This window comes from Montipora capricornis, chromosome 12, assembly GCF_036669925.1.
Source record: "Montipora capricornis isolate CH-2021 chromosome 12, ASM3666992v2, whole genome shotgun sequence".
Lineage (NCBI taxonomy): Eukaryota > Metazoa > Cnidaria > Anthozoa > Scleractinia > Acroporidae > Montipora > Montipora capricornis.
Window position 1 is genome coordinate 14,121,061 of NC_090894.1, and position 25,623 is coordinate 14,146,683.

At 39.7% G+C, this 25,623-nt stretch overlaps 3 protein-coding genes across 3 annotated transcripts; 2 read left to right on the top strand and 1 right to left on the bottom strand.

The window, feature by feature from the left end:
* The first annotated feature begins 79 nt into the window (after positions 1-79).
* LOC138027821 (mRNA export factor GLE1-like) lies at positions 80-5,364 on the top strand. Its single transcript, XM_068875437.1, has 2 exons — positions 80-1,614; positions 3,320-5,364. Exons 1-2 carry the CDS (start codon positions 94-96, stop codon positions 4,007-4,009), a joined length of 2,211 nt encoding a protein of 736 aa, XP_068731538.1. The 5' UTR covers positions 80-93; the 3' UTR covers positions 4,010-5,364.
* LOC138027822 (mitochondrial intermediate peptidase-like) lies at positions 4,879-11,972 on the bottom strand. The gene is made up of 3 exons (XM_068875438.1): positions 10,338-11,972; positions 8,561-9,043; positions 4,879-7,817 (listed from the first exon to the last, which is right to left on the bottom strand). The coding sequence occupies exons 1-3, from the start codon at positions 11,701-11,703 to the stop codon at positions 7,531-7,533; spliced, it is 2,136 nt and encodes a 711-aa protein (XP_068731539.1). The 5' UTR covers positions 11,704-11,972; the 3' UTR covers positions 4,879-7,530.
* Positions 11,973-12,045: 73 nt separating this feature from the next.
* Positions 12,046-24,267, top strand: LOC138026721 (dehydrogenase/reductase SDR family member 7-like). Its single transcript, XM_068874169.1, has 8 exons — positions 12,046-12,363; positions 14,942-15,054; positions 15,976-16,171; positions 16,634-16,680; positions 17,462-17,581; positions 18,986-19,158; positions 20,958-21,020; positions 23,506-24,267. The coding sequence occupies exons 1-8, from the start codon at positions 12,102-12,104 to the stop codon at positions 23,516-23,518; spliced, it is 987 nt and encodes a 328-aa protein (XP_068730270.1). The 5' UTR covers positions 12,046-12,101; the 3' UTR covers positions 23,519-24,267.
* The last annotated feature ends 1,356 nt before the right edge of the window (positions 24,268-25,623 follow it).

Consider the following 25,623-nt stretch of genomic DNA (forward strand, 5'->3'; position numbering starts at 1 on the left):
GTATGCGCAATACCAATAGTAGGCGCCGTCCTAAAGCATCCCCACACCCCACACATGCCGAACATTCGATTCCAGGCTACCCCGAGCGCCAACATGGCGGCCTCCGGAGCTGTTCTCTCGCAAAGAAGACTTTCTTCTGTAACAAATGGTGCTTCTTGTGGAGTTATGAACGTATTGCAATATTTAAAGTCTTGTCCAAAGGGTTGTTTGCAATATGATCCATCCTGGAAGCCCACTAAAGAATCGGTCGAAGAATTCTCAAGACAGCCACAATTGCCAGAAGATCTGTCCTCCATTTCTCCGACAAGAAACATTTCTTTAGGCGAGAAAAATAGTTTTAGTTCATCGGAAGATGGATTTAAAATTGGAGAGGAGAAGGAGGAAGAGAAAGAGGAGGGAGAGAAGGACCAGGCTGATGTTGTTTGTGGCGAAACCTTTTTTTTCGGTGCAGAAAATGGATTGGAAGTTAACAGAGTCGCTGAAGGGAAAAATTATGAATTACTAGAAAAGGAACTTATGGCATCTTATGATGGAACTGATGTCGCTATACATTATTTAGAAAGAGAAAAGTGGATAAAAGCCCAAGAAAAACTTAAAGTCAGAAAAGAAAAACTTTTAGAACATTCAAAGAAACTAGAAAATGAAAAGCGTTGTTATTTGCAGCAGAAGGAAACGGAACAGGTTGAAGAATTTCTTCAATCGCTGCAAGCATTACAACTCGACGAGAAAAGGAAAAGTGAAGAAGCCAGGCTTAGACAGCAACAGCTAGAGCAGTCACATGCAGAATATGCTCAGAAAGCTGTGAGAAGAGTCAAAGAAGTTGAAGAACTTAGGCTAAAAGTTCTCAAACAAGAGAAACTTTTCAAGAAACATTTAATGAAATTAGAAGTTTCATTCAAAAGTATTAAAGAAACTGCATCGAGTATCCAACAGATTTTTGAGGGGTGTAAATATCAATCTGCTTTGGCGACATCTATGCCTGACGTATTGAGAGAGGTTAAGAAAGTGCTAACAATTTCTCAAAATGCAATTGACAATGCTCATGATAGCGAGCAAATTACGGAAGCAAATTTAACCTTCATGCAAGATTGTTCTGGTGTGATTCAAACCATGCTTCAAAAAACTAAATCCCTTGTCCAGGAGGTAGATCTTAAGGCTGCAAAAGAAGAGGCAGAAATGCAAGCAAAGGCCAGAGAAGATGAAGCGAAGAAAGAAAAGGAAAAAGATGAGAAAGAGAAAGCTGAAAGAGTTCTCAGAGAGAAACAGCAAAGGCAGATTTCGACTTCCACAAGCGAAACCTCTGGTTCTACAGCACAATCAAAACCTGATCTTCCAAAGGAGTTTTCTTCCCGTATTTCAGAAACGGCTTGGAAGGAGTATTCACGTTTAGTTGCCTTTAAAAGTGAGATTGTTAAGGCAGCTGAACCTTTGCATACCGACAAGTCCTTAAAGCAGTTGAAATTTGATCTTACAAAAGCTGTATCGACTCCAGTGAATTCCATTTCAGACCAGTCAATACTCGACAAGATCCAGCACTTAACCAAATTCCTTTCAGGCGGTTCTGTTCAAGCTGGGAGTAAGCAGATCTCTATGGGTTTACATAAGGCAGCTCCAGTGAGTAAAGTTACATCTTGTCAACGTAGAGTTTTTTCAAAGACAGTGTTTTCAACTCTTCTGCGCAGGGGGTGCATTTAGGGCTTGGCAACATGCAAATTGACCATTTGTTTAGATATTTACATGTAACTTTAACTGGTTGATTTCATTATCTCCACTCACGTCCATTTATGGCAGGAACCCATAATATGGATTGCACAGGCTTTGAAAGTCCTCAGATTTCTGTATCATCACCTTTGTCCCCAAGAAAAAAGCAAATCCTCATCTACAAAAACCTAATGGCCTCCTGTGCAAAACTCTAACAATCTTTATACAATGTATCCACTCAAAACCTATTTTGAGAGTCTCGAAAGGTTCTTGAAAGTCCTCAAAAGTCCTTGAAAGCCCTCAAACATGTTGACTTGATCTGCGAAGTTTTAGAGAATCTAGTTTTTTGGATCAAGTTTCGAGGGACTGTCAACTTCTCTTTGACTGGTACAGTAATATTGGTAATAATAAGTTCCAGTGGTGCTTCACAGATGTAGTACTAATTACATGTGTGGAGGCAGTGTGGTCCAGTGGTTAGAGCATTGGGTTTGCATGCGGCTGCTCTGGGTTCAAATTCCGTTCTAACCTCTGGTTAGGAATTGTTTTCGGTTGTCCCGGATTCAACTCCACCACGCTTTGTAAATAGCCAACTGGTTGCCTCCTGCCAGTTGGGGTTCTTAATAATGTTTCTGTTAAGTTTGAATTGTTACTTTCCCCTTGTTAACAGTGGAGTGCCTGTAAACTAACTTGATAGCTAAGTGCACTTCCACTATAATAATAAACAAAGCATTTACTTTTTTTTTTTTTACTTACTTTTACCTTTAATGTAATTATTATTCTAATAATATTTAATGATACAAATTACAATATTATGATTGTAATTTAACCAATTAAAATAACTACAAATTGTTTGTAAAAAAAAAAAAAAAAAACGATAAATAACAAAAAAAAAAAAAAGAAATTCTAACAGAAAAACCAAAAGCTACTTTATTAATTCGCTCTGACGAAGGGCTAACGCTCGAAACGTCAGCTTTTAGAATCTCTGTACGGTGGCCAATTTACATTATCAACTCCGTTGATAAAACCAAATTTTTGTATACTTTATTAATAAGCAGCTCAGTCTTGAGTTTGGACTTGAAATTTGGAAGAGATGCACAAGTTCGTAGCTCAAAAGGAAGCCTATTCCATACAATCAGAGCAGCAACTGAAAAAGATTGACTGTCTTGAACCTGTAACCCTTTCAGTCCTGAAAGTTACTCATAGATTTTACTCTGTCTAATGCCAGACAATTTTGCTCATCAATGAGGGTGTGCTTCAGGGATGAATGGATTTAAAGACCAAACCAAAACACCACTATTTGACATCTAACAGTTAATTGCAAATGTGATTACAAAGACAGTACTTTCAGTTTCTTCTTCAGACCCAAGCACAATATAGGTCACATAGATCGCCTGTTATCCTGTTGTAAATGCAAGACAGTATAGTGTTTGAGTCCAATCTGGCAGTCCTTGTTGTTTAAGTTTCATGCTTCTTTTACTGCTTCAGAAATTTTGACCATTATACATGTAGAAACCTTCATTTGTATTGCATGTTAATAATATTATTATTAACCCTTGAGAATAAGTTATTGCATGATTTATTACAAATGATTTATACATGGTGTTTTGATTTGCTCCAGGCGTACTGTAAAGAACAGCTAGCCAAAAAGCTGGTTGATCAAGGCTCCCAGCAGGTTTCTTCAAGTGTGAGCTCTGCTTTTCCCATTGCCGCTGTTACCTTAGGAATATGGTCCAGTTTTCCTGACGTTGGAGATCTCATTCTAGTTAGATTCTATGAAGAATGCCCCTTTCTTGTACCATTCTATGTCCCAAAGGCAGCTGGCATGTCAGACACAGATTATCTTGCAACCCTTGGTTATCTGTATAAGGACGGCCAGATAGAACAGCAAGACAAGTACCTCAAACGCATGACTGGAATTGTGCGACTTTTTGCAGCGATTGTCTCCTCTGTGCCCCCTTCTTCTGGACCACAACCAAGACCACACCCTCACGGACTTGAACGAGGGTGGACATGGCTTGCAAGAATGTTGAACTTGGAACCATGGGCAGACTACACTGCTACAGCCCTCTATGAATTCCTGTCAGTAGCGGGACATGCACTTATGCGACAGTACAAAAAACAGTTTGGAAAACTGCTCAACACTCTTGTCTTGGATTACATTCCTAGGATCGAGAACGTGACAGCAAAAGAAAAAAGTGGGCCGGTCAGCAGACTGAAGAGTTTTCTGGAAAAGTGTATCAAGGATCAAAAAATCCCAGTGCCCGAGGGGTTTCTGACTCCACAATTGTTGAGATCCTCAAGGTTTTAGGCTAAAGCCCAATTTTAACTACCTAACCCTGTCATTCTCTTTAGTTTAGAGTAAAATCATCTGTTGTTACAAAAAGTAAAATCTAGAAGTCACTCTAAGGGAGCGAAGGGCCAATTGTCTTTTCAGTAGTGTCCATTTTCATCGTGAAAATGAGGTCTGCTCAGTTTTTCCTCATGTACCCTGTACATCACCACGCTCATCCCACTGAACAAACTAGGTAGATAATGCTATCCACCAGATAAATCACTATCTATTGGATAGCACAATAGTAATTATTGATTTCACTATTAAGGTAAATGGGGTCAGGAAGGTATCATTTTTAATGCAATGCACATGTATTATAATCTATGATTGGGGCACCTCAAGAACAATAGGTAAAAAATGCATCAATTACATGTACTCAATCTCAAAATTTGAAGTGTTCATGCAGAAGGAACCTTATTGGAGGAAAGTGGTCTGAAATGGGAGCTTCTTATTCTCACCTTTCATGCTGGGATTTCTTTTTGTGTAGTGCATAGTCTGAACCCAAAGCGAAGATAAGAAAGTAAGACTTGCATAATAGGCACTCCAAAATGGCAGCAACAAATTTCAATAAGTTAAAATTGAACTGAATGAAAAACTGATACCAGAAATAGAAAGAGCACGTTTACTTTAGAAACCCTGTGAAGTTTCAGCATATTAGGTGTTATGTCAGCTGAGAAAATGCAAGTTGAAATTTGACAAATTTACAGACGCTTGTACATGTGTATGACTGGGGGTATACGCCATACCCCCAATCATAGAAACGTCTGCAAATTTTTCAATTTTCAACTTATATTTTCTCAGCTGATATTACACCTGATATGCCGAAAATTTGTAGGGTTACGAAAGTAAAGGTGCTCTTTCTCTTTCTGGTATTAGTTTTTAATTTAAACTTATTTGACTTTTTGGCCGCCATTTTGGAGAAGGGTCTATTATCTTTTTTGGCTTACAGGAATAGACAGGTTTAAAGTAAGAAAGTTTTCAAGCTGAAGAACATTGGTTGAGAGATGCAACTCTCCCCAACTTTACTTACCATTCTCGTCAAGGGTTCTTTACAATTATTTATGCCTTCAAAAGGCAAACAGTTCTTTGGAAGATTATTTTAGTGCAACACTTTTGTTGAACAATTATTATTTTATTTTTAACTGGTATTAATCAAAACTATGTGGAGTGTGTTGGTTGTCTTTTTCATAGATTTAGTCGCTGTCTGTAATACTCCAATCATTCCATGTTAATGCAAATTAATAATCGTATATAGTGTTAACATAATATTAATAATTTTTATCTTATTACTACCTGTGAAATATTCCAATGTAATATTAATAAACAAACTATAACATTTTTTTAATTTTTTTATTTTTCAAAAACAATTTCACCAGTTGTTTAACAAGATCTATTCAAAAGGACTTGTTGCAGCTATTAGTATAATGTAGTAGTTTAAAATGATTGTTTTGATTAACTTGCAACATTAATTTCTATATGCTGCCAATAAAATTGCGTGGAATAAAATTTTTTTAAAAAAAACACTCAATGTAACTCCCAATATCTCTGTCTATTTTTGTAGTTTTGCAATGGGAACCAGCTACAATTTGCCCAGGAAACATGAAAGAAAATTGCCGTGTTGCTAAAATTCTAAAATCGACTTCAAGCTTAGTACTTGCTTGCGAGGTGCAGTACTATTAGATACCACAAGTACTGCATAGCAGCTGGTAGAGGCACCTAACAAAGTCATGTTGTATACTTTCAGCCAAATCTTTACACCCTTCGCAATTTGCACAATAAGATGCACAATGATTTTGGTAAGTGTCACAAAGTCTGCTCTTCTCCCCAACTTCAATATCACTCCTGTCTGGGACTACAGACAATAATATCACCACACAGTGTCCCCTAAATAATTATTCCACTTCTCAAGCTGCAGTAACCCTTGACAGAAAATAATGCAAACCCTTTACATTGCTAGAAATAGGTAGCAAGTGCTGAGACTTGAAGGGACACTTCATGTTGGATATCAAAATTGGGTGTGAGTCTAATTACATGCATGTCCAGTGCGGGGTTGTGGGGTTTACATACATTAACCCATTAATCCCTCAGGCTCCCTAAGATTCCCCTAGTTGACGAATAAAAATTAATCGTCTGGCATTAAGCCACGGCTACAGGAGCGATTTTTTTCTCGCGCCGGTGATGCGATTTTTTTCAGATTTTGTCGCGTCGCCTGCGCACCAGGGTGGCTACACTTGTGACAAATTTTGGTGACAAAATGAAGGCCCCGTGAATCGTATACTTTAAGAAACCTGGGCACTGTAAACAGACATTCCTACTTTAATTTCATTGGCCAAATAGTCTTTAGTCATGTCGCAAGTGCTGACAGAAAGTTGCAAGGTGGCTACACGGGCAACTATCTCTGCGATTTTTTCGACTTTTTTCTTGCGATTTTTTCACCTGTCGCGTCTCCAGTTCAAGGGTGGCTACACGTGCAATTTTCATCTTGCGCTGGTGATGCGACAAAGTTTGAAAAAATTGCTCGCGTAGCCGCGGAAAATCTGTCAAGGACAGTGTCTACTAATTCAAAGGTATTTTTGCGCGGTTTACTGAATATATGGGAAAAGAAGATCCTAACAAGTGTTATTGAAATCCAAAAAGAAATTGGGGGTAACCACGCATTTTTAGAAGATAACTAATCAACAATATTTGTAAAAAGCTTTAAAATACAAAGCAATGTATGGCTTTCTTTCCCAAATTTAAGCTTAATAAAATTATTATCTCTGTAAAATGAGTGGTTACCCCCAATTTTCTTTTACGATAGCAAGAGCGCTTGCTAAGTTCTGCTTTCTCTGCACAGTTTTGAACCGCCGTGCAAAAGTATCTCTGTATTAAAGTGCCTATCACCTCAACACACTTTTCCAACATATTTATTCTCCGAAATCATCCCAAATGCATGGTGTTGTTTTTAGAACATTTAGATTGAAATGTCACTGTTTCATTGGCTTTGAAAAACGGGAAAAGTGGTCATACCGTGATTAATAACCGAGCAATGAAAGGGAATGGGTTCGATACCGGGTTGACGTCACAATTTAATTTGCATCGCTGTTTTCAAAGAACTACCTCAATGCAAATTAATTTGTGACGTCAACCCGGTATCGAACCCATTCTCCGTCATTGCACGGTTATGGATAAAATTATGATCACTTTTCCCGTTTTTGAAAGCCAGTAAAAAAGTGAAATTTCAATCAAAAGGTTCTATAAACAACACCGCGTATTTGGGACGATTTCCAAAAATAAATAGAGTGGAAAACTGTGTTGAGGTGATAGGCACTTTAATAAGCACCACCTATAGGAAATCCGAGTATCTCGAGATGCGCAGAACGTATGTGCAATAACAATAGTAGGCACTGTCCTTAAGTGGTGGGTTAATTTGAATCTACTGTTTTAGTCCACATGAGCACATTAAAACTCCCCTTGGTGCAAATTAGGGTAATTTTAATCTACACTGCATTTAGAGTCTATTGATAAAATGGATTTGTAGTCTTGAGATCATCCCACAGTGATTGTACCAGATCAGATGTTGTCAGTGTTGTCTGCAACATGTCCTCAACAAGATAGTTGGGATCTCTTCCACCTCCATAGGCTAACATGGTATGACGATATCTGTCGCCCATTTCTCTGGAGAAAGGATCCTTGGCAAAGCATTGATGCCAGATACGAGAGGCCACAGCTCGAGACCAAAGATAGGAGTAGTACTTGGCACCATAACCGTTGAGGTGACTAAATCGCTGTTGCCAAGCTGTGCCTATAAAAGAGTTTAAAGTTCAAAGGCATTAGATATTGAGCAACACACCAAGATGAGCAGCAGTGGCTACCCCCAATTTTCTTTTTGGATACCAAGAGCACTTGCTAAGCTCTGCTTTCTCAACATAGTTTTGAACCACTTAAAAATATCCTTGTACCACCAGTAGGAAATCCGAGTATCTCGAGATGTGCAGAACGTATGTGCAATAACAATAATTAAAGTAGGCAATGTCTTTAACAGTAGATACTACTGTCCCAATAACAATTGACGCCACAAAGTGTCCCCCAAATGCTGCTCTTTAGGTAACTGCTGCATTTACCGAAAGCTAAAAATAACAAGCTGAGGTTTCGAGCACTAGCCATTCGTCAGAGTAAATCGACAAAGGGTTCGCTCTGACGATAGGGCTAATGCTCAAAAGGTTAGCTTTTAGAATCCCTGTACGGTGGTCAATTTACATTATCAACTCCATTGATAAAGCCAAATTTTTGTGGTACAGCTGTAGTTGGTGTGAAGTCCATAAAGAAAGACTTGATTGTTGCTGTGACTGTCAGTTATTATAACCCACTGACACATCAAACCCCCTAGGACACCCACAGTTGACAAGTAAAATCATCTGGCATTAGAAAGAGTAAAATAAATTATGTTACTTAAGCCTCACTTAAACTACCCATGCTTTTTTTCAAGCCACTATTCAAATAACATCTTGCGTTATAAGATGAGAATTTTCATGTCACAGCACACACCAGGCACATGTGGAATAACAGTATACTGTTCTTGAACTTCAGCTAAGATGTCAGTTGTTGATCCAGACAGTGGGTAAGGACCATGGTATATCTGATCAATCATGGCATAGAGAACTTGTCGTTGCATTTCCAAAGCTCCAAACATTGTTCGTCCATGGCACAGCCTGACAGCTACCTCCTCTGGCAAACCTTGTCCAGTTCTATAATGGCGAGCAAATGTCACGAGTACCCTTGGATCCCAGGCAAAAAACTCCATGAGTACTGATGGAACTTCCGCAAAATCCGTGGAGCATCTTGTGCCTGTTACATGCTGGTACTGGGTTCGAGCGAGCATTGAATGCATAGCATGGCCCATTTCATGAAACAGATTTTCCACCATACTGTGTGTGAGAAGGGGAGGCGACGATGCACCAGGTGGTGGAAAATTGCAGACAACAACAACTACAGGAAGCTGGTAGGAGCCATCATCAAGCAACCGGCCACCTGTAGCAATGAATGACGGCATACTGCTTAATACTTCTTTAGTTATAAATGTATTAACCCACTGACTCCCAGGGGTTCCCAATTGACAAGTAAAATTGTCTGACGTTAGACAGAGTAAAATACATATACTGTATTATGTACTTATTGACTGAGTGGGAGGCCGGAACGGGAAAATATTTGGCCCGAGGTCATGGCGTATGGGTCCGTGCACCATGACTGAGGGCCAAATTTTTTCCCGTCTGGCCCGACCTAACTCAGTCAATAAGCATTTTATCATATGACCACCGCACTTTTCCTTTTTTTTTTTTTTCAGGTAACAAAATTTGGAATGTTCACTTACGTCACTCATTTTGACCGAAAGTTGTTTTAGTTCGTATCTCAGGCGCGCTTTCATTGCAAAACTATTGAGAAAATCCCCGTATGAGGGCCGTACGGGATCCTAGCAGGGCCGGACGGCTTTTTCCGGCCCTGCTCGCGCCATTGCGTACGGCCCTCATACGGGGATTTTCTCAATAGTTTTGCAATGAAAGCGCACGCGGGGCCGTACAGGTCATATGATAAAAATAAGTCTGGCCAGTTCAGGCCAGTTTGGGTCTCAAAGGGTTAAACCAGAGTGATGTGGATTCTTCTCTTCCAGTGGATGGCACATCTGAACAAAAAAGAAGAATGTTTATATACAGGTGTACTGAAAATAAAACTTGAGTTTGAAAACAATTTTCAAGATTCCAATATTTATAACAGTTTCAAAGGACAGTGGTGAATACTACACACTGAATTTGCATGGGTGATCAGTTTTGACATTAGCCCATTCAAGGCCTCAAAGGTGTGATGTTAGTCCAGTCAAGGACTACTGGTTACAAGAAAATCTGTGTTACTATCCCTTTTGCAATGGAATCTCAAAAAAGTCTCCAATAATAAATTATTATTATTTCAAACTGTTTGGAATCAGTTCATCTGTGAAGCCTATATGCACTTCTGCAGAAAGTCTTTAATTTCCTAATGAATGCCAAAGATTCCATTCAAACAATGACCAGGGTAAGAATATTTCCAGTATAATGATTTATCATTTCGTCTTTCATTACCAACAACCAGGCCTGGGTTGCTCGAAGCATGGACAGCACTAACCAGCGTTAAATACCATGGCAACCTATCAGTTTTGATACCTCTTAACCAATGGTTAGCGCTAACCAGGCTTCGAGCAACCGGCCCCAGATTTCCAGCCATCTTCATTCTTAAAGAAAGCTAGGATCTTGTTGTACATTTTTCTCTGCTAAAATTTCTTAAAAAAACATACCTCTTATGGTAAAATGGGAATCTTGTTGCAATTTTACATCTCTACTGAAGAAGTCACAGTAAATATATCCCAATAGTCCCTCTGTTTCATGAACCACACCCAGTTTTTGAACATCAGTGGACCATAGTTCCCCATTAGCTGGGTCTTGTGGCTCCAATGAAATCCCATACAGGCTCCTAAACAAGGTATCTAAACCATCCATGCACGCACCAAGAGGAAAATAAGCTGCAATGGATGAGCTGTTGAGCTTTGCCGACTGGTATTTTGCTTGGCCTGAATAATAGTGCAAGTCCCAGGGCATCAACTGCTCCATTACGGGGCTACTCCTTCCATTGTTTTTCAATCTGCTTAAAATGCCCAGTTCCGCTTTTGCTGGTTTTTGGAGCATACTTGCAGCACTTTTCAAAAAGTCCATCACATTTTCCGGTGTCTTGGCCATCGTTCCCTTGAGGGCACGATGGGAGAAACTTGGGTAATTGACTAGTTGAGCCAGTTGATGCCTTGCCCTAAGGAGAACGTCTAGAGTCCCTAGCTGTGTTTCTTCTGGCTTCAAACAGGCAACATAAGCCAGTTTACGCAACTGTTCATTGTCCGAGTCCAAGAATGCAGATTCTATTAATATGTGGCCATTACTTACGGGATAAATGTGAGAAAGTTCCTTAGCCAATGAAAAGTCAGACAATGGAACTGACACAGGCATTGACGCTGTTTGTGAGAATTGTGCCCCAACTACTAAAATTGCTTCCTGAAGTTCTACAAAATGCCGGCGTTTCTCCTCATTCAAGTGTATCCCACTTTGCTCAAAGTCAAATAAAAACAACTCTGCCACCCTCGTGGTCTCTTCATTCATCTGATGTTTTCCCTGACAAGAAAGCATGTCTCCCAGAGCTTTATACAAACCAGGATTTGTGTTCAGTTCTTCAACGTAGCCACTTATTCCCCTTGAGGTATCTTCTGCTGCAGCTCGAAATTTGCGATCAGGATGTGTTAATCTCACGAATTCGGCCAAATCAGCCGTTGCACAGAGTGTGTCCGACAACTTGTCAAAAAGTCCCACCAGTCGGGGAGTGGGAGGAGATTTTAGCACCTGATCAACTATTTTAACTCCATCATTTAAAGTTTTGTTTTTCAGCTGGGAGAAACCTGATGAGTTAGTCAACTCTTCTAAACCAAAAAGACCAGTAGGTTTCAAATAGATATCTTTTCTCGGATGCGGCGAGTTGAACGCTGTGGCTAACGGACTCCATGTCGTTACTTTTCGCTTCGTGAAAGGACATCCTTCGCGAATAAAGGAATTTCTTTTCCACGGCTTTACGGCAAATCGATGGTTTTGAAAAACATTTTTGCTGCTTACCAGAGCCCTCATAATGAACGGCAAACAGCTACCTTTAGGTTGAAGAATTTTAAATTACTCAAGGACACACTTTGCCAAAGCAGTTGGACGCCGATTTTGTTATGTAAATGACACGAAATATACTTGGAACGTAGTAAAAATAATCAATCCCCGTCCGTCCCATGCGAATTTCAAAAATACAGACAAAAATATCCACATGATCCGTGTTGTAAAAATAATAAAACTAAACAATGTACAGACGGTCTTTACTTCAAATTTGAGACGATTTTCTTGGTTCACAAGATCATTCCTCCTACCATGGATATACCCTTCCCACATACGTAATATTTTTACATCTCTTTAATTCATCTTACATGACGCTCTTGACCTTTGAGCATCACAGGACAGTTTTCTGACTTGCGGGCGGAATCATGTTAATGTTTCTTCTTCTAGCTGCCTTATCTATTATTTTGTTCATCGTCTTTGTTTTAGACTGTGACATTCTTCTCAAGTTCAAAGAAAAGTTTGGTGAGGAGCCAGAGAACAAGCTACGCGATAAAGTAGTGTGGATCACGGGTGCTTCTAGTGGGATCGGTGAACACTTGGCTTTGGAGTTGGCGAAATGCGGGTGCCACCTAGTCTTATCAGCAAGAAGAAAAGAAGAATTGGAAAGAGTCAAAGAAGCATGCCTTGGTTAGCTTTTTTATTACCATTAGCATATCATGTTCAACTCGTTCTTGCTTAGATTTGCATAGCAGTACCACCCCTCCCCCCGAAAAAGAGACACCCTGGGCCCGATTGTTCGAAAGCCGATCAAGTTAATATGGACGTATACAAAACATGGACCCCAGGTCCATGGACCACCACTGTGGACCCGGTCCATGGGCTACCCCTGTGGACCACCCCTCATTTTGTACAGTTTCAAGCAGAAAAATCTTTGGACGAGAAAGAGAAGTCATCCTGGCACTTATCTGGACAATTTAAGCAATAATCATTGTCTCTTACAGAGACATGAAAAATTCACTAGGCTTCAACTGGATTCGAACCCATGACCTCTGCTGGTGCAATATTAATGCTCAACCAACTGAGCTATGAAGCCACTCAGTTGGGAGCAGGTCATGTTTTGCATATACGTCATCCTCTTGAGGCCTTAGCATGCCTTTTTGGCCTGGCCTGTCTTATGCCACGCTGGTTAACAGGTTGGCTCAGTTGGTTGAGCATCGGACTTCCGTGCAGGAGGTCGCTGGATCAAATGCCCGGTCGGACTAACACTTAGGGTCTTTAAATAACTGAGGAGAAAATGCTGCCTTTGTAATGACATCTGCAAATGGTTAGACGCTCTAGTCTTCTCAGATAAGGACGACAAACTGTAAGTTCCTGTAACGGCCGGAGAACTATTTTGTCATTTGTTTTTTTCTTAATTAACCACGTAAGGTTGTGCGAGAAGATCTTTGTGCGTAGACGAGGATTGTGTGTACATATCACGCGAACATGTACCATGTAGCATGTAGGTATGTGCAAAAGCAGTCTGGCAAAGTTCCCAACAAAGTTTTGTTCATTCACCCTGAAAAGCCACTAGGGGAGTGGTCAACTACATATTAGGTGGTATAGGTGTCTATCAGACACAAATGTTTAAAACAGTAGCCCATACCTAGGAGCGACATTTTCGCAGACCATGATTTATTGACTTCATAGCGTCACCGAACAGAAACTGTCTTTGTTTTTTGCGGGAAAGGTAGTCGAAAAATAGATTGGTCCTCAAAACTGTCTTGAAATTGGCTTAATATGGAAGTTGTTCGCTCCTAGTCATGGGCTCGTGCTTTAATTGTCCAGATATATAAGTGCGGCAATCACTCTCTCTTTCGTCTAAAGATTTTTCTACTTATAACTTTACAAAATAATGGGTAATCCACAGGGGTAGTCCATGGACTGGGTCCATGAAGGAGTCCATGTTTTGTATAAAGTAAAGTTTTCTTTCATGTTTTCAACTTTTTGGTGAAAGTTTCTTTTGCTTGTTTTTGTTTTTCAAGAATGACTTCTTCTACTGTAAAGTTTTGCCAAATATCAAGGTTGAACAACAATCTGGAGTAGAGAAATAAACTTCCTAGTTTAATAATTTTTAAATCTTGGATTAACGTTAATCGGCTTTTGAACAACCGGGCCCAGACTGGCTTACATTCATCTTTAATTTATACAGCAAAGATATATTAATAGGCATTATTTCATTTCCGAAATTAATTAAGTTATCAGACGACCTGTGCGACCCTGCTGATGCAATCCTGTAAAAAATCAAACTGCAATTTTACTTTATAAGCAGATCTGGGAATATGCCCCTTGGACCCACTTTAATTAAAAGCAGCTTGTTGGCAGCAATGACCGGAGCACTAATTGGGGACACTGTAAACTGAATTCAACAAATTAATGCAAATCAAAAATTTTGAGAGAGAGGGGAAAACCGGAGAAACACTGCTTGGTGCAGAGTAGAAGAGAACCAACAAACGCAACCCATGACACATGTGATGCCAAGTCTGGGAATTGATCCCAGTCCAGTGCACCCCTAAAATTAGTGACAGCAGGGGAACACAACAGAAGGGAGTTATGTTATCCAAAAAAACTTCCCCTCAAATAGCTTTGGGAACAAGAATCTACTGGGTCTTTCTGCAGGTACTGGAAAGCAGTGTGTTTTTGGTCACTTGGGATTACTCTTTATTAATAATTTTGGAGTTGTTTTGTTTTCTGTCTTTTGTTTCTTTTGCTTTACGTAATCTCTGTTCCGGTACCTGCAGAAGCTGCCAATCTACTCTTTGACAATAGTTTCAAAAAGATTATTTTATTTGGAATACTAAGAAGAAAACCTAATCTTTGTCTGGTTACAATGAAATAAAACAATAATTATTAAACTGTGTTAAGTCATCTTGGACAGGAGTGTACCTTTCTGCAGTCGGTCTGTTCACCATAACCTCAAGCCATTAATTATTAAAGTGCTAATTGATCAAAGTGATCTTCAGATTGGATATTATGTGTGTTGATTGGTATCTGTGGTTGGGGTTCTGTGCCCCACCGAAAATGCATGTTGGGGCGCCAATTGACAAGAATACTGTATTGGTTCTGAGGATGGTGATAATGATAGTGAATTGAAGACAATGATTTAATTAATGGGGATCATTTATCAGGTGATCATGTTTATCTTTAATTCGGCCAACAATACAAAACTGCTTCTTCCTTCCTCTAGTTCACCTAGAAAGACAATTTATTTTTTCTTTTGTGACAGCCCTTGCCAAAGAGAAGTCGCTTGCTATTGAGGTTTTAGTTCATCCTCTGGATGTTACAGATCATGATCAACACAATGACCATGCTCAAGCTGTAATAAATCATTTTCATAGGGTAGGTGTTTTTAGTTAAAGCATTCAGGTATTTTGTGATTGGGTGTTTGATGTTAATTTACTATTTCTTCTGGACGCTTGTGCTGGGCTTTTGACAGTTTGTTGAGGATCAGTCTACCTTTCAGGAGGTGACTGGCTCTGACCCTTGCCAGACCAATGCTTGGAATCTGAGGAGAAAGTGCTGCCTAACTTTGTAATTTTATCTTCAAAATCGTTCAAACGCTATGCCAATTTATTGGAGGGTACAGGTGGGTGCCATAAAGATAGCAAGAGATGAGACAGCACTTCTCCTCAGCGGCAAGGTGGTCACCATGGCAACTGAGGCACAGTCCACCTCCCAAGCACCTGTCAACAGAAGCAAGCATACAAAAAAGCTACTCAAGCCAAAGCACATCGCAGTGGCCACGTGCAAACCTCCCTGAAGACCGCTGAAATGTCCCAGGCAAAACTGCTGCATTGGCCTTGAGTCTTACAGGTTTTAGTCTGTCTAGTTCCAGACAATGATTTTTTTGACTCATCATCGAGGGCCAGTTCAGGGGTGTACATTAGGGTTAATTTTTATTTAACGGGTTTCCAACCCTTTTTTAAAATTGGTTTTATAAGAGATACATAAAGCTGCACTTTTCCTGCAATTACTCCACAGTATTTACATGTACAATGTACGATAATATATCAATATTACACTACTTAGTGAATATGCCAATACTCTGGTGCATAGCTACCCATAGCTCAGAAACATAAACCAGAATTAAGAATGGTAGCTAATGTTTCACGAACTCGCAAAGAAACTGTCATTTTCTTTGTGGCATTTTAAGGTTTTTTTAATTTCTTCCTACAGTGAGCATTCAGTTTAACATATTTGTTGCATTTTGCTAATTATTGCAAGGATTATTATTAAATTTGAGCTATTTTTTTTCATCAGATTGACATTTTAGTAAACAACAGTGGACGATCTCAGAGAAGCCTTGTTCTTGATGCTCCAAGCATTGATGTTGATCAAGCTATGTTGAATATTAATGTAATTGGACCCATTTCTTTGACCAAAGCAGTTTTACCTCACATGATAAAACAAAAATCTGGACAGATTATTGTCACAAGCAGTGTAGCAGGCAAACTTGGTTAGTATGACAAATTTATACACATGTCATCTGAATGTTTCCTTACTTGTGTAGTAACAATGGACATCCTAGGACCAGAAATGAGTTTTCTGGCTGCTGCAAAGAGAATGGGGTGTAGTTTAACACCACTTAATATGTCTCAAGTGGTCTTGACTTGGTCCTGTGTCAGATTAATATCTCATTTCTTTACTTGTCTTACTAGTAAACTAGCTATCGATGAGTACCAACGAGACAGTTAATTAATATCATATGTAGTTTTCAGATTTGTATCAGAGTGCCATTTTTGGAACCCAATAATAGTTGTAATTTTTTATTTCAAAGTACTGCAACTCATCTGGACTTATCTAAGTTACCAATAACACAATATAAGAAACTTTAAAATCAAGGTAAAGTGTTGTAGAACTACAAATTATTTTCAAACCAGTTGTAAGAAAGGGCGTTTTTTTCACTTGTTTGAGACAGGCTCTCCTGGCCAAGCAACTTACAGTGCAACTAAATATGCAATCCAGGTTTGTGTATCTCATTTTTGCTAAATTGAGTGATGCGTTTACAATATGCATATGAATGGGAGTTCTTTTATCACTGGTAGATGTGATATGACACTGGTACAAATGTTGTAGACTTTGTCGTAGATAATCAGTGTTCATATCCAGCCATGAAGCAGGGTATTTGATAGCTTTTTAATTTTACCGGATTTGATATTGAAAGTACCGAACATTGTTATTTTGTGCTTTAAGGCTGATTGCCTTGGGGGCGAACTCTCAAAGAAACCTGAGTCCCCTATAAATTACCAGTACTGTACAGAAATGCTGTTTGCATTCTTGAGTTTTGTGAAAAAAGGAAACTAAACTTATCCCATGAGTGCAATGCCAACAGACCGATTATACCATTTAGTAACAATAGAGCAAAATGTGGCTTCTTGTGAGTTTGAAGGATTTATTGGGCATCATTGCCTTGTGTTTCTTCAGCCCATGGCTTCCTGAGATATGTAAAACAACATCTACAAGTTTATAGCATCAAAGTACTGGACGTGAAATGGTAAATAACCGGACAAAACGTCCAGCCTCCAGCATCAAACAAAAACCCTGCAGGAAACATAAGGTGTCTAAACAAGACATTGAACCAAAACTGTATTTAAATTCCTAATGGGAAAAAAGAAGGAAAATTAATTATGAGGTTCTGGAACATTTAAGAGGAATTTTGATTCTGGGATCACTCTATCAACAAAGTAGATATAATTAATTTTTGTGCTTTTCTATTATTTTTGCAACTGCTGTCATGACGCTTTAGGGATATTTTGGGGCACTGGGCATGGAAGTAAATGAGCACAACATTGGCGTAACACTAGTATGTCCAGGACCTGTCCAAACTGACGTTGTGGCGAATGCATTCACAGAAGATGTCAACAAGGTATAACATGTAACACAATAATTCGTAACCAAAAAATGGTGAAGGTGATTAGGATATCATGAGACCCCAGGTTCAAGACTCGTTTTGACTACTGGTTGCATTTGATCATGGTAGTCCCTGATTCAACTTCTCTACTGCACTTTTTAGTAGCCTTGAAGTGGTTCTTTGGTTCTGATGTATCATTAATGTTTCATTGACCCTGAAAAGCGTCCATGAGGAGTGTTCTATTAAGTGTGTGAAGAGAGCTTACTGTACAAACTATTAACTAGTTTACATGGAATGTGGGAGGTCTAATTTAACAAAATTATTATCGCAGTTGGATGGTTTGTTGCCTATTACATTGTCTATTATTTTGGCTGGAAGTTGGTCCTGATATATCAAGAAAGGTAAATCCTTTACCTTGGGTTCTTGGCAGATGCATTTCAGGAAGTGTTTCATCTAAAACCAACAAGAAACATAAATTCCTTTGGCTTGTCCAACAATAATTTTTCATGTCGATAAAGGATGGGTCAGAACTTTGTGGTATCTGGTCGGGAATTGTGTTTCGGTCAGTCTAGCAGTACTACTGTCAGAAGGTAAGCTGCAGGTTGCGGAGAGTAGGTAAACGTATGATATTTCTGTATGAATTGGGATACAAAAAACAAAGCATAACAATGAAATTAATTCAGGGTTTGCAAAAGTATGTAGTGGTACCGTACCTGGATTGGTTAAGCAGGATTGTTAATAACAGTGCTACTAGAAATGGTGACCTTGACAGAAATATCGCTAAATCGTGTTTGAAAATGAATTGGAAGATTGAATGAGAGCCCACCAAGTGCAATACCCAGATTCCAGACTGCTCTCTGCAAGCAACTCGTTTTGGAATGGTAGTTCATTAAATAGGAACAAACTCATGGACATTCCCAGTAGAACAGACAAGCGATACACAAAACTGCTCAAGATTACACTGAAAATGTTGATCTTAAACAATAATATTATGGCTCACCTGACAGACAATCAATAATATTAACATTTCCGCGGACCAGTCAGCTCAACAACTAGAGAGCTCATGTTGTTGAAACATCAAATTGTATCTAAAAGTCTTGATTTATACCAGAAACCCATAAGGGTTGAACGTGTAATGCGCGTTCACAGCTTTCGAATATTCAGCGTGAACTGATTGGTTGACTATTTCAGTGCTAAGTACCATATTTGGAAACCCCTCGCTCTTGTTGTTCCAAATATAGTACTTAGCAAATTGAACATTCAGAAGCTTGTTTCCCAGCACACAAGGAACCGTTACACGTTTCAACCCTTATGGGTTTCTGTTTATACTCAATCTTAAGACTAACCTCACCCAGTCGATTAAACTCTGTTGTCAAACATTTAACAAAAATATTTTTTCCTTCATGTGTGTGTCTCTAGCAATTCAAAGACAAAGCAAGTGTCAAACCGGACAGCAATAGAATGCCACCAGCTCGCTGTGCCCAGCTCATGACTATTGCCATAGCCAATAGGATGACAGAAGTATGGATTTCCCCTAACCCAGTCTTGCTGTTTGTGTATGTCAGTCAGTACTGTCCAGTTCTCTTTAACTGGTAAGCCATGGGGTTTTCTTATAGATCTAGTTTATTCCACTATCACAAAACTGGAAAAAAAAAAAATTATGAAAAGGGCATAAAAACTGACGATAAGAAGTCACGACCCCTCGATCTCTCCGATGTCATTTTCAAGTGCGAATAAAAATATACTTAGCAACTATTTACCGAAGTGGAGGAGGCTAGTGGAAGCAGCGAGGTAAATATCTACCACTAACTACCGACACTGAGACGAATAGTTATTTTAGTATATACTAAAACAGTGAGATAACAGAACACAAAGAGGTGATTTTAACTCGTTTATTCCTGCAAAGATTACAACATTTTTGGGCGCAAATTCCGCGCCAATTGCTCGGAGGTGAATAGCAAAGGATACCCGTGAAAGCGCGTTTTGATTGGCTGGTAGGAAATATGAGCATGTATCAAGATAATCTGTTTCAATCAAGAAGTAAAAAACGAGCATTTTCCTTCATTTGTTGAATTATCCTTGAGAAATATTAAGCAATAGAGGACGTTTTCCGTGTTTCCATAGCCTCATCTAAACACAAGGGGGAGTTGGGAGAATTCTCGACAGTTATGCAAACTCTCGACTGCGTCTCGTGTCTTGAATTCTCCCAACTCCCCCGAGTGTTTAGATGAGGCTATGGAAACACGGAAAACGTCCTCTATTGCTTAATTAGCATAAATATGTTTCCAACCTTGTGCCTTCGTATCGTTGGTTTTTTTTCACAAAATTGATTTCTAAGAAATTCCTCATTAAGAAAAGGGAATGTCATAGAAAATGTTTGGAAACTTCAAAAGTACATCACAATCTAACCACAATCCCTCTCTTTATTCAAACCACCAGTTTGATTAATAATCACGTTCTTTAATTAATTAACTAACTTCGGAAAAACTGTTTTGCTTCAGTACTGACACCTTCCAATTACTAGACTCTTTGATCTTCTTTAAAAAAGGACAATAAACGGTAAGCCCTGTTCCTAAGTTCTTCAGGGGGCACCCAGTGAAAGATTTCCTGAAATATCTGTCCGGATGGAATGTTGCCTACATAATTTTACGATTTCCTCCTAGTAAGCCTCTAGACTTTTCGAGGAGTTACTCAAACATCACCTTCAAGATAAGAGATTCGCACCCAGGGAAAAAAAACTAATTTATCCCCTTCTTGGCACTAAAAAAGTACGTTTTCGGGAGGCAAATAGTTAACTGCAGGGGAGTTCAAAGAATGTATGTAATGTTCAGCTTACTTTTTCTGAAAGAGAGTTTTGATTCCGTAAACATTTCGAACACCGAAATCCGAACAGGCGAAAAGTTAAAGCAAATTGGAAATGTCTCTTTTAAAAGCCGGCAGTTTTAAGGGAATATTTCTTCTACGTTCCTTGCAATGGATACAGCCGAGCTGTATCCTTCGCAAGGAACTTAAGTAGAAATATTCCTTTAAAGCTTTAACGTCAGATTTGTTTTTCGGGAACCTCTGATACTTGTTAACTATGATCTGGGATGTTTTAAAAACCTATGAATTGTACCAGAGAGGGACTCGGATCTTGGCTTGGTGATCTTTTTTCATACAAACAGTCAGATAGCAGTTTAATCCTGAGATCATCGCATCCTTATAGAGTGTATTTTTAACCTGAATTTTTGTGAATCATTTGATTTTCCCTAACCACCCAACCCCTCTCTGTGTTCTAAGCCTCCCCCCTCCCCCCTCAAAGGTTCCCTATTAGAAAAGATCCACCGAGTGGCTCAATGCATGATCCCTTTTAAAGAAAAAGATGTAAAATTAATAACTTTGTTGTTCTTAGGTGTGCCACACGTATTGCAATGAAACAAGTCCGAAGGATGCGTGAGGCCGAAACAGAATCAAGGTATGTGGAGGACCCGCTCGACTTTTATCCCATCAGAGAGATTACTATAGAAAAATTCTAGGGATTTTTGGAATTTTAAATGTTGTCGCCAAACAAAGTATGCCAATAACAGTACGGAGGTTAAGCAAGGACGACGACGACGACGCCAACGAGAATGTCGTCTACAAATATCATTTCCCGTTATTGTAGTAAAGGTTTTGCACGGCAGCCATGTTGCATGGTAGGAACAATAGATTTTTTTCCCATGGGAACAAATGTTCTTTCTAATGCAAAACATTTTCATTGTTCCTGCCATGCAACATGGCTGCCGTGCAAAACCTCTATTGTGTGGTTGTTTTGGGGAGAAAAATTTTAAAGTTTCGTCATGCTTTCACCGTGCAACGGTGGCTCAGTTGTTTGAGCATCGGGCTGCCATGCGGGAGGTCGTGAGTTCGACTCCGGCCGGCCAACACGCAGGGTCTTAAAATAACTAAGGAGAAAGTGCTATCTTTGTAATAACATCCGCAAATGGTTATACTTTCAAGTCTTCTCGGATAAGGACTATAAACCGTACGCCCCGTCTCACAAATATCTTCTAGGTTGATGAGTCCCCTGTGGCACGTTAAAGAAGCTACACACTATTCGAGAAGAGTAGGGGATGAAGTTCCCGGTGTTGTGGCTGTCCTTCGTGAGTGTATGGGTGGGTGGGTATAGCAGGTCCACATCAGCTGTATAGCTGCCAATGCTTCAACCTGCTCGAACAAATAACAAACAAACGTCCTCTACACAACCTGAAATTTGGTCAATTCACGTCGTTGTCAGACCGAGGACGGCAAAGAAATGTACCAAAATGAAAAACGCACGTGCAGAACGTGCAGAGCTTTTGTTTTTGCTCATTAAAGGCCATGTTACACGAGGCAATTTTTCTTGCAACTCGCATCGCAACAAATGTTGCGTTGCAAGTTGCGAGAAAAAATTCACGTGTAACACCCCATTTTGCAACTGAAATTGTTGCGTTGCGAGTTGCGAGAAAAGTAGAACGACCCTCTACCTTTCGCAACGTTGCCAGACAAGTTGCTTGCGTGTGACATCCCTACTGCAACTCGCAACGCAATTTTTTCAGAATGGGCCAATCAAAGCTCATCTTTCGGCGACTTAGCGCGTCCGCCATCTTGTTTGTTATTGTACGCGTTGCAAGTTGCGAAAGAAGTTGCCAACGTGTAACATACCCTCTGCAACTTGAGAGGTTTTTTATTCGTCATCGTTGCATTGCGAGTTGCAAGAAAAATTGCCTCCTTTAACATGGCCTTAAAGCTATGGTTTTGTGGCGTTCTCGTAGCCGTGGTCGTCCTCCTTGCGTAAGCTACTTAAATAGACACAGAGGACAACATACACCAGCGAAAGCGAATCCGTGCAGTCTGCACTACCTAAAAGGCGGGAAAACACTTGCGTCGAACTTGCATACAAGCACGTGTTTTGTCTTCAGCGCTGTTGGGCTTAAAATGTAGCGCGATACTTTTAAGGCAGTCACAAAGTGTGGAAATTTAAAACCAATGAAATGGCGAAGTAACAATTATTGTTTTCGAAACACAATTGAAAACCGCTTTATCATTATACGTGCGGTGTATTTTTTCTGTTGCTCAAATCAGAGTCAAGTATGGTTTGAGCTGAGAATCTCGCTACTCGCGACGGATTTATAAAACGGGATAAATGAAAAGCAGTGGCTGTTCGTACGGGACCCGTACACCGACCGACATTTGCTATTCATAAGGGAGTCTTCGTAGAATGATTATTATAGGTTCTAGCCCTAACCTTAAGCGAAATAGCCACGCAGTTATTAAAAGCTAACCGTTTTAACTGAAATGGGTGCTTAGACTTAGGGCGCTTTCCATTTAACAGAACTGACCGGCCAGACCAGGCATTTGGAAGGACAAACTCTACAACACCTTAAAATTAACACACTTCGAGGATGATATGCACTCCTCCAGAAGCCAATGCCAGTGTTCCTTCAAATTGTTGCATTTTCTTTGCAAACTGACAGATCTGGCTGGCCAGTTCTGACAAAAGGATAGCGCCCTTAGTTGAAGACTGTCTATCAGCGCTATTTGAAATGCCTGCTTAGAAACGCAAGGCAGGTCAGATGGCCGGTGAACTCGAACGAAGAAGGTATTTCGTGAAATTAAAGACTCGTCAATGTCGTTGCTTGATAGCTGAACTGCATATAAGGGAATTAAGACTGGATAAGACTTTCGGAGTGTTATTGAACCTGTAATAATCACTCTAAGAAGACTCTCGTATGAATAGCAAATGAAGGTCGGTGTACGGGTCGTGTACGAATAGCCACTTTGTAAAAGAAAATACAATTTTGGATTTTCGCTGATGTCCTGGCGTGATCTAGGTACTCTCCGTGCCTGAGAACTATCGCACGTGGTCGAATTCCTGTACCTGAGAATATTGGTAGAAGTTGTCCATCACTGGAGTTACCTGTTTAATTGTTTCTTTCCAGGAAAGAAGATTGATCTGGCAGTGAAGGAAGTAACAAGGAATTTTATTATCGACGTAGTTCGACTATGGCCATTCAAAGCAACGTACAGCAGGAGCACGTGATCCGCCTCTTAGCCAATCAACGTACAATGTCTCCATGAACTTGACCTTTAACAAATATTCACCGAAGGCGAGATGAATATCGTTGAATAAAAACAGAGACGAAGTCGAGGTTTTTATTCACCGATATTCACCGAGCCTGACGTGAATAATTGTTTTAGAATATGTACATTAGGTGATTATTTGAACAAATATGCATTTTCTTTAAAAATATTAATTTCTTCAACTGTCACCTCGACAAAACGGCTTGAGGCCATTTTGAAAAAACCGCTTAGGTGATTATCGCGTAATAGTTACCTCAAGTGCAACCAATCAGCGCAGAGAATTTTCGATAATCACCTGTGTAATTAAACTAATAACAATGATTAAACTTCTAAAAGCCATGAAGAACGCGGAATAAAAAATTAAGGTAACCAGGTTTTGAGAAAACAGACCACTAAACGGTGGGGTTCCACTTTTTCTCTTTGTTAAGGGCTACTGTTATTAGAGTTTTTGCAGTGGATGAGAGCCACCTTTTCAATCTTTCAATTTCATGTCTGCTTTCAAAACGGAAACAATCACCACTCCGGTCTTCCTCTCTCTCTCTCCCTCTCCCTCCCTTTGCCTCTCTCTCTCTCCTTTTCTCTCTCTCCCTGAGAAAAATAAACAATAATAATAATAATAACTTGATTTGTTATGATTTGACTGACCTCTTTGCTCGGCTTTCCCCCTCCCCGTCCCCCCCCCCCCCCCCTTCCAAGGAAATTTTTAAATTTAGAACACTCAGAAAAGCTGTCTCCAGTTTTTCTGGAATCCAAGAATCAGTTCCCCAGGCAAGCCTGGAGTTCACTCAAATTCTCTTAAAAAACTAAGTAAACAAATATATATTGATAAAGAATAAAACAAACCCCTCAAATATTGGCATCAGAGTACCGGACATGGAACGGTAAAAGATCGGACGAAACTTCCGGCCTCAAACGAAAATCCTGCCGGACCCATTAAATGTATGTTATTTACCAGCTGGGAGGTCTGGACTCCGCCAAGAAAGGGGCAAGGGCCAGTCAGTTTACGGATGAGCCAAACCAAAATGTTGGCTGTGTAAACGGTGAAAAATATGGTACGAACCACTTTTTAATCGGTCCGAACCCAGTGCTGTCTGTAGTGTAAATGACCCTTCATACTGTTGTCAGAGGGTGTCCGTAAGTCCCAACTCTTGCTACAGCACTGATCAAAGACCCTCAAATTCGGGGACCTGGTATAGTTTTTCTTTTTTCGAATTTCGAAAATGCCATTAAATAGCGCTTTTCGCGGTTAGTTTTTCTCATTTGCATTACAATGTAGGCTAACGTGGGTGCGAGGCAATTTCGGGTTAAAACTACAAAATAGCCCGGAATTGCCTCACATACATGCTAGATTACATTGTAATACAAATGGGAAAAACTATCCGTGAAAAGGGCTATTCTCTAACATAATGCGTAGTTAGTATTACGAAAATTTATCTTTTAGGGAGCGTTCATAAAAAACTTGTTGCACTAAACATTTTCAGGGACACCCTTTTAATTTTAGCATCCTTAAAATTTGAGACACCCCCAAACTACCTCATGGCTACAAACCAAAACAAAGAACGAGCGAAACATGTATTAAGGCAAAAACAGAAAAACGTCTCCAAAGAGTAAAAGAATAATAATAATAATAATAATAAACCCCTCAAATATTGGCATCAAAGTACTGAACATGGAATGGGAAATCACCGGACGAAAAGTCCGGTCTCCAGCCTCAAACGAAAACCCTGGCCTGCTGCCGAGGAGATCAACACCAAGAAACTAAAAATATATATCAAGACGAACAATTTTCTTGGAAGAAAATATATCACACAGTAGTATGAAGGTCCAAATCTGAAGTCTCATAGAACGAAAACCATTGCTAAATGAAATCTTACTCAGGAGCACCTAAGAGAGGCGTCCATTCAAATATGTACTCGAGAGAACAAAATTATGACAAAGGAAACCAGACCACGGCAAGGGAGTCATCTAGGCCTGCC